The following is a 12,500-nucleotide window of genomic DNA, read 5'->3' on the forward strand; positions in this document are numbered from 1 at the left end:
AGAGAGAGAGAGGACGAGAGAGGAGAGAGAGAGAGGAGAGAGAGAGGAGAGAGAGAGAGAGAGAGAGAGAGAGAGAGAGAGAGAGAGAAGGTAAAAGGAGAAAGTGAGGAGAGAATGAAATATGAGGAGAGAGGAAAGAGTGAAGAATGAGGAAAGAGGAGAGATTGAAGATTGAAGAGTGAGGAGAGAGGAGGGATGAGAGATGAAGTAAGAGGAAAAAGGAAAGAGGAGAGAGCGAGGAGAGGGGAGGGAAGAGAGATGAAGTTGGAAAAAGGAGAGAGAAGCAAGGGTAAAAAAGGAAAAGGGAAGGAAATATATGGTCAGGATGGAGAGAAAGGACAAGGATAAGATAAGCTAATAAACTTGAAGAAAGGGAAAGAACAAAAGAATGAAAAGATGAGAAAGTTCAAGAAAGCAAGTGGAATGCAGAGGTGGAAGAACTATGACATAAAAAAAAAGAGAGAGAGACAGATACATGACCCAAAATATTCAAAAAGTAAATTGAACTAAAATCTTTCTCCTAGTGGAGTGAAATGTTACCTACAAACTACTAGTTAACACTTGCAGGTATTACATGAAAGCTAAACTAAATGGCTTTTATATAATTTCAGTATTGTTAATATCACTAGCATGGCAATAAGTACCACTTGCTCGACTTTGTTATTTTCTGAATCACAATATGAGTTCTACAGCAGATATCTCTCAATATATCACTTGTATTCAAAGGCAACTCTATAAGAATCTTTGTATTATTATCTTTCACTACTTTTGCTTAGGATATACAAGACCATGACAATGTAAGAAAAATTATTATCATGAGAGACACATAATTAAAATGGTAAATGTACTAACCATAAAATTTCAACTGCATCAATGTCACATTCAAATGCACAGAAAAAGGCAGACAAACTCCATCCTTTAAATATTTATTTTAGTATAGCACGAGTAACTAGCACTTAATCAGTTCTAATTATATACACTATATAATATATATGTGATTCAGGTTGAAAGAAAATCTACACTTGAGTCATTAATCCATCACAAACTCATACCCGACCGAAATATACATGCACCTCTCCCAAACCACTAACTACCAGCTATCAAAACACAAGCAAACTGACACACACAACCCTCAACGGTTACTTTCTCCTAAAATCACACATTCTCTTTTCTGAATGAAGTCAAAATCCCTATGCGAGTTCATATAATGCAGCGGGAGTAGCGAGAGTCCAGCATGTGTCACACCAACTCCATTATCGACGTCCCGAGCAGTTGCCAAGTGCAATATCTCCGTATTTTGAGTTCGTCTAAACAACACACCCACACGAACATTAGCAGTTTTACCACCGAATATCAATTCCGACGAAGGCGGCGAGGCCGACGGACACCCTGAAGAGCCGAGGGGGAGGTATCGAGGGGGTAAAAATGGCAAGAGAAATTGGGTAAGATGTCGCTCTCCGACCAGCTGACACTGACAACTTCACGCCGGGGTCCAACTATCCAATTTCCAGCAGAAAAATCCTCCCACCAAAGGCCACATTCATTAGGGAAATTGCAAATCACGCCCATCATCTGCAACTACAATCGCGAACTAGGCTTCCACGCCCATTTTGCGAAGGGATTTTTCCGGTATCGAGATATATACATAGGGAGGACGAACCTGCTCACCATGCTTTTTTTTTTTACTTTTTTTGAATTTTAAGTGGAATATCCTCTTTAAAACTCGCCGTTCAAGTCTCGAGTAGTGACGCATGTGTTCTTGCTGTCCAAGTAAGAGGCCTCACATCGATGAATGTTAGAAACTCGAAGCAAATACACGCAAAAAAGAAGCCCGAGAGGTTCCCATCGCAAGGCAGCCATCATGTTCATTGATTCCAAGTCAATACATAGTCTCCGGGAAACTCTCTCTGTGTGAAAAGCCCTAACGTCTACCCGTAAAGGGACAAGAGGAGGGAAGTGCTGGCTTGTATACTCACAGTCCAAGTGTTTCTTCTTGGGGCCAATGACTTCCTCGGTGGTGGCTTTACACACAGACTTGGCAAGCCCCTGTCCGGCAAGACTATAGCGAGCTGCTGTCAGTCTGTCGTTGATGGATTGGCCGGCCATTTTTGCCTCTTTTTGTGATTGGGGAGAATATAAGAAATCACTGGGTTGGCCTCAAGGGGCCTTAGAACAAGAAGACACGACTACCACTCCGAGGGCCGCTGCCTGACCCTCCCTGCACAGCCGTCCACACACAACTAGTCGAAAATGGCGATGTCTGAGTGGGTGTGACGTCACTCGTCGGGATCAAAACCCACTGTTGTTAGAGGACTCTCGACATCTATTGAATTTAATGCGCTGATCATAATCTCACAAGTTTTCGTACCCGTTTAACTTGTTGTGAGAAAGCATTGGTAAATGGAGAAGGGTTTTTAATTTTGGCAATCGCTGATTTGACTCCCGGCGCTGAACAGCTGAGATGTGTAAACAAACGTTCAAAAGAAAAAGAAAGGTGGATTTTCCTCGTAGTTTCTCCTTGTCTTACGTCGAATTAGGGGTTATTTTGAACGCTTGTCTTATCTGGTCACATTGATAATTATGAATTGGATGTTTTGCGTTTCTGAAGCTGTTCTGCAGTGTAAGTTTGACGTCTCGTCATTCATTTGAGAGTCGAGTTTTACCTGGACGTCAGCTACAAATAATATAATAGAACTTTTCCTTGTTTATTTTAATATCAAGGAAAAAGTAATGTATATTGGTAGTTGGATATTGATTTCCAAGTACTATCTGACTTCTAGTATTCCCTGTTGTGTCCTAAAATGTAATTGCGATTAATTGTACCTCAACCGGCATATACTACACAGCAGGTGATTTTTTTGGGGTGGAATCATCACAGTCTTTCTGGCCTAATGGTGTTCTCCTCAAGATTCACCACTCTCTCCTTTATTATTCCACTCTTGCAGTGGAACTGTTTACCAATATGTATTTCCTATTACATGGAGTATTGTGCACAAATTGTGTATACATAGTTAACTTTAATAATTTTAATGTTTTTTGATACTCATTTTAGGAGTTCTTTACATGAAAGACACTGGTCTGTATTTTAAAAATTTCATGGTGAGTCATTATCTCTTTTTGACTATAGCATGACCAATGGCATCTGAATAGATACAGGGACAAATTAGATGGTAACATGATTAGCTGAGGTGCTGATTGATTTATGTATAATATAGGTTAATCTTTTAATTTTTAATACCATGACTTCCGCTGACAATATTCTGAATTTTTTATGTAGTCTGATGTGATGTGAATAGTGATTGTGTGTCTTATGGTGCTTCGCCAAAGAGGATGACTAACATCCTCGTATATTTTGGTGAGTTAGAGAGCTTGGACTGGTTCCTTACTTGATGATAAACCTCCAGGGTGTATCATCTACATATCTCCCAAACCAGAACCTAAACAGCAGTGACACTGATCATCAGCTCACAACTCGCTATAAAGTCATGTTTGTTAAAGAACCCTGCTTTAAGTGGAATTGATAAGCATTTTAAAATTTTCCAAGAAATTATTTTATGGCAGTGGTTGATATTTATTTAGGCCAAACAGCTAACTTTAGACAGAAAATTTATCACTGGAAAAAAGGATAGAATGTTCCTGTGGGTTTACACATTGTATATAACTAGTTAATGTAAAGAGTTTCATTTAACATCTAGGCGTTTTAGTTTTATATGACTTTATTTTCTCCCACAGCCCTTGATTATTAGAGCTGTGGGATAACCCTGACGGGAATTAATTTACTAGTTTTCTGTAAGCAGTGGCTAAATGTGATTTGTTCTATATAAATTATCATGATGGTTTAACTATATAAATTTTATTAAAGTAGCATGTTATAAGTATATAAAATGAGAATTATGAAAGCAAAGAGAAACCGGCTTTTCAGAGGTGATCATCCTTAACTAATTTCTTTCTGAATATGAATCCTCTTTTATATTATTAATTTAAGCAGATACTTTTCGTCTTGCTTTAAATCATTAATGAAGAGGATAAGAAGTCCTATCAAATAAAGATTTCAGTTTCGGAGCACAAATATATTTATGAGTTTTAAAAAGATGTGAAATTATAAAATGGCTTATTCCTAAGATTTTTTTTCACGCAGTATGCTTTTCATTTTATTGAATTACATGTGTGTTGGTTCATAAATGTACCAAGTAAGAATCTGTTTTCCTACATGTCAGTGTATCCATGGCCAAACTATAAAGGGTATTAACTTTGAATTTAACATTATCATAATGTTTATTTAGATCTACTATATCATGTAATGGCATCTTGTAAACTGCAAAAGTTTAAGAGAATTAGTCGCGCTGCTTTCATTAAGAATGTACCAGGTATTAGAAATAAAACAGTCAATTTGTTTTCCTAATAAGAATGGAATTTTTGTATTAACAAGCATGTAAATTCTGTTATGTGCTAGTTATTAGCAAAATTGTACAGATAATGTCAAGAAGTCCTCTGATAATGTTAATTTGAAACATTTTGTTATTTTCCTTAAAATTCTAGGAATATGCCTCAAAGGTATATATTTTGTAGTTTGAATCCATTTCACGGGATTTCCTTGGAGAATACTTTTGAATGCTTATTCTTCCTCTAAAGGGGGCCATGTTTTCGTCTGTTGTAATGGCTGGACCAGGCTAGTAGACAGTTTGAAAGTGACTGATAAGCCTAGGAGTCTTAACTTGTACAGTTTGTCACACAAAGTAGTTTGTCGGTAAAGTGTAAAACTTCAGTAGTAAATTATTTTCTCTCTACACAAAGTAATCAGCATACAAACTTGTTTTGGACTAATAATATGCAATTCCAGGCTTAGTATTGAGTCCAACATATACCAGTATCACTAGAGCTGCCTGCAGACAAGTCTTCATCTTCAAACTAGGGTGCCCAGATGTTTCACAAAGTCTTCATTTGAAGAGAAATTGTAGTCTTCTCAGAATTGCTATCATATGAGGCTCTGCAAAGCACTAAAGCAACTATCATGTGTAAGAGGTCCATCAGAATGATGCAAATTGTATGTATATCAAATCATTTATTGCAAGTTAAAAGGTATTACACCAGTAATACAGTATGCAGTGATGGCAGAAAAAGTAAAGTAATTAAGTGCTGGACCTTCAGTATGATGCAGAAGAAATAAAGATGAAACTATAAGGAAACACTACAGCTAGCAAACAAATTGTACTTGTTTGGTATTACAGGCAAAGAAGAAAACTTTGACATGCTCAATTTTGACGGACCAATGGCCACTCTGGTCGATGAAACAGAGCTATAAAATATACAAAACAAACATTTTATTTTTGTGTTAGCTGTTGGGCCACTGGCAAACCATGCTTGCTTGATTATTAGTCTTGGTCATAGACAACACATTCCTCCTTTCACTTCAGTGGTAAAAAACATCTGTTATAATGCATTTAATGGGTTATAGCCAATATAGCACCAAAGCTTTACTAGTTATAAATTTCGAACAGTGGTTTTCATGGCATCATCCTTTCTACTATTCAAGCTGGTTTTAAAGTAAAGGTTTTAGATACCAGAATAAGATAATTAAGCACCGTTTTGTAATGATTTACCATTGTGTAACATTTTAAATCCAACTCATCATCCTGTGGTCTTTCCTCTTGATTTGATCCATCGACTGGCAATGCACATAAAATCTGGCAATTCTGGATCTTGTCAGTTATCATTTGTAAAGCTTTCTTTGTTGCCTTCTTGCACTTTGATGCGAGATGGGGCATTAACGGCGGCATTAAGATTTCCAAGATGATATAAAATCTTTGCACCAGAGATCATGCAGTTAATGCCCGCCTTGTAAGACATGCATTATTATCCTTCGCTCTAGAGTAATTTGTTCTGTGACATGACAAAACTTCCAAAGTGTGAGTGCTTCTTTCCTTGCGGTATTATATCTATGCTCTGCAACCCTCAAATATATATTGTAGTGTGTTAAGAACGAAAATGGACGTTGAGCAAGCGCAATACTAGCTGCTCTTTAATAGCATCCGTGGATAGAAATCATGCTTGCTTGAAATCTGGTTTCTCGACACTAGTTTGTTTATCAATCTTTCCTTCATTTTTTTTAAGGCTTCCTTCTCCCAAGTTGAATGGAATTTATCCAGATGTAGATATCCACAAGACCTTGCCTTTTGTGTATATTTTTGACAAACCGTCAATAATATTCACAGAGCCCAAAGTCTTTGTAATTTGTCCTTGCATGTTTGGATATAGGGAAAATTTCACTGCCGCTAACGTGTCTAGCGTAGCTCTCACTGTACTGGGGCCTACACGGCAACCAAGGAGAGTGACAGGCGAAAACTGTTCATGGCCATTTGAAAGATTCTAGATGCGTGGATAATCCAAAGGGAATCGCAATGCAATAAACTCAAAACGACCGTCGCTCATGATCCTGTTCATCCTATTGCACTACGTAGGTTTAGTGTCGAGGACCACTTACTAGTTATCCTTTCTCTTTATGAGAACCATTGATTCATTCCATTATATTGAGCTGACATTAACATGTCCCTGTTCCTTCGTAACTTTGACCTCTCCCTCACTGTCAGGTCTCAATAGATAGGGAACCTTGGGGGCTGCTGTGTTCTTATTAGTGGCTCCTGCAGTTCCCTTAAAGCATCTTCAGTGTTTTTTCATTGATACCAGCTTAATTCCTGAAATAATTTCTGAACTCTATCTCAGTATATGTCGGCTTCTCCTTATCTACCAATGATCTATTTGAAGAGCTTGATCCAGTGAATCCTCGTCTTCTTCATCGTCTATTATCTCTCCCATGACCACGCCATTCAAACATGGTTGCTTTCGTACATGAACATCGAGGTGTCTCCCCAGGTGTCCCATTTTGTTGATATCTATTTAGCCTTCCCTATCATTCTCTTTTCGTGAACCGGCAAAAGAATTCCCCCCAAATTACAGACAAGCATTTTTACGTGACAATCTCCTTTCCAAATAGTCTTCCTGTGATAAACTTTTAATAGTTACAGTTGGAATACCATCCGCCAACTCCACTTTTCCTCTGTAGAAATTTGACTACTACAAATACTACAAGTGTCTCCGATGCCTCTGCGGGGAAAGTGGTCGCTTTGCCGGATGTATTCGCCTGCCACGTCTCCTCTGTGGCTGGGTTCTCTCTTCTCTAGCTGCTTTTCTCTTCAGGACCACGATATACCCGTGTCCACTCCACCTGCTCATACCACATCCTACAGTCAACTCCTGTCTGACCTCACATGATTTACCTGGTGACATCCCACCGTCTCTGGTAACCAAACCGAGTTTTTTCACTACCGGTTGGCTGGCACTCTTGCAATAGTTTGTGCCTTCGATAAGCCCTCTATTCAAAGTTTACGTTAAGTGTGTTCTCAAAAATGCAGATCCAAACAACACACCACAGTTTCCTATAAAGTTTGTTGTTCTGCCTTTAAATACATAGCAGCTAATGGGAGAACATGATTTCTTCCTATAAGGAAAATACATTTAAACTACTGAATCCACATTCAACATTCCACATAGAGTTACATTTCAGGGTACAAGTAGAGAAGAAAATATTGGATATTAAGCCCTTATCTTTCAATTTCCATATATCTGTGGAGAGATTAATTTGCCGGAGTTCCATTCCGCAACGATTTTTTTTCGCTCAGATCCACTGTTCACCTGTGGGGAATATCCTACTACTGGGATATGGAGGACTTTTCGGAACTGAGCTTACAGTTCCCTTTGACCTCGCTTGTACGACATCCCTACCAATTGTTATGACTTTCCGGCAACCTTCAGGGTTTTATATATGTGTGTGTGTGTGTGTGTGTGTGTGTGTGTGTATATATTATTGGTCAATCAGTAAACCATACTGATATGTTGATTAGTATATTAGGAAAACGGAGAGAGTAAGGAAGAATTTGCTGGCAAAACAGAGGCCAGCCCAGTGACAACCAGCCATGACCCGCACAACCTCCATCAGTAGCATGCGTCGAAAACCATTCATCTACATTTACTACGACTATGATGGTGCCATTCATTGTCCCAAAGAGGACACTGAAACTCGTCATGCTGCTTATTACATCCATACCCATTAGAATCCAAAGAAATGACTAAGCATATAAAATTGGAACCCCTCTTAACCCGTCATCGTGATGTTAGACTGCCACAACGGAGCCAAGGTGCAGATATTTTAGCTATTACTAGATTCATATCTCTTTAAAGTTTTCAAAAGAGTTTGCACTGTAATGACTAGGTGCTGCAGGCGAAGAAATGGTGTGGCTAGAGTTGTAAAGGGTAGTCAGGTAGCTCTCTAGTTGAAAGTCATTGTTTGACCTGATTTACTAACTGAATGACCAGAATGAATCAGCGTGACAACAGATGAGCCGCTAGGTGTCTGTTGTCGGGATTTAGCAGTGGTTCTCAAGGTGTTTATGTTGTCGACCAGACAGTTCACGGCTTGAAAGGGTGGCATGACCCCATCTTAAAGTTGTGCTCTTTGCAGGTCATTAGCTAGGGCTGCAGAGGTTTGATCCACAAGCAGTATAGGATTTACGTCCATTTGCCTCCACTTTTTTTAAAGCTAAAAAGATAACTGCATTTTCGAAGAACTGCTTTCAAAAAGCTAATCCCTAAAGTTTATTCAGTATTGCTGTATTTTCGAAACTGGCTGCCCAGCCGAGTATACACTAGAATTTTTTATAGCGTCATCTCAATTGACGACCGCGAGATGACCTCCAGCCTAAAAAGATCCATATGACGATCGACAGCACCGTAAGTATTACCAGTCTAATTAAATGCTTACTTAGACTGCCCCCTAATCCCTTGCTCGCTGCTGACGTGGAAGGCTTAGGAGACGGAGACTGAGGCCCGGTGTAAGGGATCATCCCTGCCTGGAACCTCAGCCCACGCCTCGGCTAATTTTGCATGGTCTTCTCCCCCTTTCCTTTTCTTCATCCCCTTCTGTCCACTTATCCTAATCGTTAAATCGGTTTTACCATTTTCACAATACTGTACCATAGTGCTATATGAACTTTGATATCTAGCATATTTATTTTTTATAACCATTATTTAGTCTTTGAGTACGAGTGCGTGGGTAGTTTCTTGCTGTGACGCGCAGCATACACAGATTCCTGTTACTCCACATTACTGAAAACATGGATATTTATAGGAAATGAGCGAAAGAATTAAAGCAGGTGATGAATGAGAGATGTATCAGCATGAAACAATTCAAATTGAAATGTATAATTCCATAGGATTTTTGCGCGTAAGTTGTCAGCGAGTGTAATTCTTGACTTATGAAGATGGGATTGGGCACAACTTTATTGCAAAAACCCTTGTTTGATCTGAGACAACTTGTAGAGAAATCCTATATTATACTATTTTCCCAAAAGCCTAAAACAAATTCTTTAAGATACAGGATCTGAGATCTCCAAAAGGTGAGGAGATAGAGGTAAACAGAACAATCCCAATTTCTCCATGGACTATAAAACTAAACCTAGCAATCCGCGGAAAATGTGGGAAGCCTCTGATGGCTGGGCTATGATGGTGTAAGTACAGTATGGAATCCTACCAGTTTCAGCCAGAAAATCTAAATTATCTGGTTGAAACCGTTAGAATCCAGCGACGGAAAAGGAAGTTGTGTTTATATATATATATATATATATATATATATATATATATATATATATATATATATATTGTATGTGTGTGCTTATATATCCCATGAAGAAGCAATGCAGCGAAGGGACCTGCAGCATAACCGTGTATTTTCCTGCCTTTCCCTCTGTTTACGATCAACACAAAGTTTGCATATAGTCTTCCTGCAGACGGTAGCTGCTTTAGGTAGGACTTCACTCTCTCTCACACACACACACACACACACACACACACACACACACACACACACACACACACACACACACACACGCACACACACACACTCACACTCACACACAAAAGAAAAGTGACGTTCTCTTGGTTTAGGCCTACATCTACCCAACTAAAGAAGACTGCGTGCTCGCATTTGATTGTTGTTAACCTATTAACATCTCGTATTAGGCATTGTCAATTTAATGAACTGTATGAAGAACCAAAGTGCTAATATCCGTATCTAAAATATTTTCTAGATAAGTGCAATAATCTCTGTTGTGTGAGGATATCTATCAAGAAATCTACAGGCAGTTTTAGTGGGAGGGGAAAACTAAGTGGCCACCTGCTTGGGTTTTATTTTCATCCATCACTTATATGAGTTGTAAAGTGTGTATACCTATCATATCTCTGGTCACATGTGTAGGTATTCAGTCATTACAGATACTACATCTTTGGTCAAATATGGTTTTAAAAAATGCGGCCCGGACAAAGGAAACTTCAGTCACACACAAACATTATGATTGGCCAAGATACTCAAAGATTTTATGCGTATGTTAAACTGTAACCTTTCATTTTTTTATTACTCGACATCATATTTATTTACAGCTATAACTGATGAAATACCGGTCTGATTTATTGACAGCTATGATTAATGGAAGCCTCACCCATGTTTGACTTAATTAGCTTTTCATTTGCCTAATAAAATAAATGACCTTGTTCCTTTATCATTTGAATTTGATGTCGAAATGTGGAATCAAAATAAATGATGATTGTTTCTAATGGTTTAATCTAATGTGTGAGGAGGGAGTATCATTATACTGGACACTAACTTGAAAAAAAATGTTTCTTGCGCTCCTACATGCGGTTAACTCAGTGCGAACAATAACTGTATCGCCTTGGCAAGGACGTGCAGTACACACAAAATTCTATTTGAAAAGCACACCAGCATACAACGACTGCCCCGACCCAGCTTTGTCAAAATAGTTTAAGGTCTTCGTGAAAAGTAAGGGCTTACTGTATGTGCAGTAACACGTAGACTTCATAAAAAAATATGTATACTGTTTTTTATTTCCCTAGAACAGCGATCGGCAACTTAAAACTTTCAAGAAACCTGTGCGGTCCCTGCCACCAAGTTTCCGTTAAAATAAGTAATAAGATATAACTGTGGATATATTTAATTTTCATATGGCATACTCGAGGAGAATATTCTTGATGTTTCAGGTTTCTCTTCATAGTTTACACTGCGGCTTCATCAGTGAAGAAACTCGAATTCTGTCCTGCACTAACTTTAGCCGGGAATGAGCCTCAGGTTCCTTGCTTCATTCGAGCAGTCCTAATGTATCTCGGACGGACTATAGCAGTAGTTTCCATCTTGTAGGGCGCGCAAAGGGACCACGAAGGGTTGATTGGGAGGCGCAAAGGCTTGATAAAGAGGATAATCATATTTAAAAACTATACGTCATGGTGGAAGAGAAGGGAGTGCAACCATCACGCAAGCGAAGTTAAGTCTATACATTTTTTCTGTGATATCTATTGACTTGTGCCGACTATATCAGCAAAGTACAGCATTCCAGAAAGGGGGCGCGGCAAAGGTCATTCAGTAGGGGGGGGGGGATTTTGAAAAGGTTGGAAATCACTGACCTGTGAGAAGTAACGTAACAACTCTACCCCGTTTCTATCACAATATTGGTTTCACTATGAATAATTAATATCACCGGTACTTGGAGTTTTGTCATCTACTGACAGTGGTATTCATGAAAACAACCATTGTTCGTCCACGGAGTACTATGCAAATGAATTCTAAAATCCCAAACCTCGAAAGTGTATTTGCTTCTATCAATTATTTTTTTTACACTTTATGTATTATAAATAATTATTTGCACCTAAGCACTATGAAAATCAGTGCAAGTGCACACACCAATCGCCGCATGCGAGTCGTGGGTGCATCCATGCACACCCGCAACGCCCGCGCGCGTATGTGAGCACGCGCGCTGATTTACATAATTTTAGGTAAATCGAACCTAGACACGATGAAGTTCCTTGGACAAGGAACTTCACCTCGATTTAGCCACTGGGTAACCAAGCCAGCCCCGGTCGGTGCTGGTCCCAAGCCCGGATGGGTGGAGAGAGTGATTACCTGAAAGGTAACACCGGCACTCTCCGTGGAAAGGAACTGGAGACCCTACCACGTACTCACTCCAAGATTATCACAACATGAAAACTACAATTAAGTATCATGCTGTGACCATGGCGGCTCAAACATGAACCCGCCGTTAAAAAAAGCACTATAGATATTGAATTTTTGTAGAAGGGTCAGCTCGAAGCTTACCGAAGTGTTTTTCTTGGTAATCACATGATCTAGAGCTCAACGACTAACTACAAAATCGTGGTAATAAGTGACCTATTCAGAGGACTTGCATTCGTTGCTCTGTCAAGTGCCACATGGAAATATAGCTAAATTTTATAATGAATACTATCTGTTTCTCGAGGAACTGAAAGATTACACCAGTTATTACGTACGGAGAGAAACGTAAAAGGGGAAAAAATGCAATTACCATAATGGTGGCCAATAAAGCTAATGTGTTATTGCTAGAGCATGTCTTCGCCGTCTTTATCGC

The 12,500-nt window shown here is 39.1% G+C and overlaps 1 protein-coding gene across 33 annotated transcripts in view; it reads right to left on the reverse strand.

The window, feature by feature from the left end:
* LOC119568391 (phosphatidylinositol-binding clathrin assembly protein LAP-like) overlaps positions 1–2,255 on the reverse strand; it is a 92,905-nt gene extending 90,650 nt beyond the window's left edge. For 23 of the 33 annotated variants that reach the window (XM_037916931.1, XM_037916914.1, XM_037917125.1 and 20 more), the window contains exon 1: positions 1,977–2,254. In XM_037916931.1, the coding sequence (XP_037772859.1) occupies positions 1,977–2,106 (130 nt within the window). In that variant the 5' untranslated portion in view covers positions 2,107–2,254. Of the gene's footprint in view, positions 1–1,976 lie in introns of all 33 variants that reach the window. The other 10 variants (XM_037916987.1, XM_037916897.1, XM_037917015.1 and 7 more) reach the window with 4 other exon arrangements.
* Positions 2,256–12,500: the final 10,245 nt, after the last annotated feature.

The sequence above is a fragment of the Penaeus monodon genome, chromosome 4 (genome assembly GCF_015228065.2).
Source record: "Penaeus monodon isolate SGIC_2016 chromosome 4, NSTDA_Pmon_1, whole genome shotgun sequence".
In the NCBI taxonomy this organism is placed as follows: Eukaryota; Metazoa; Arthropoda; class Malacostraca; order Decapoda; family Penaeidae; genus Penaeus; species Penaeus monodon.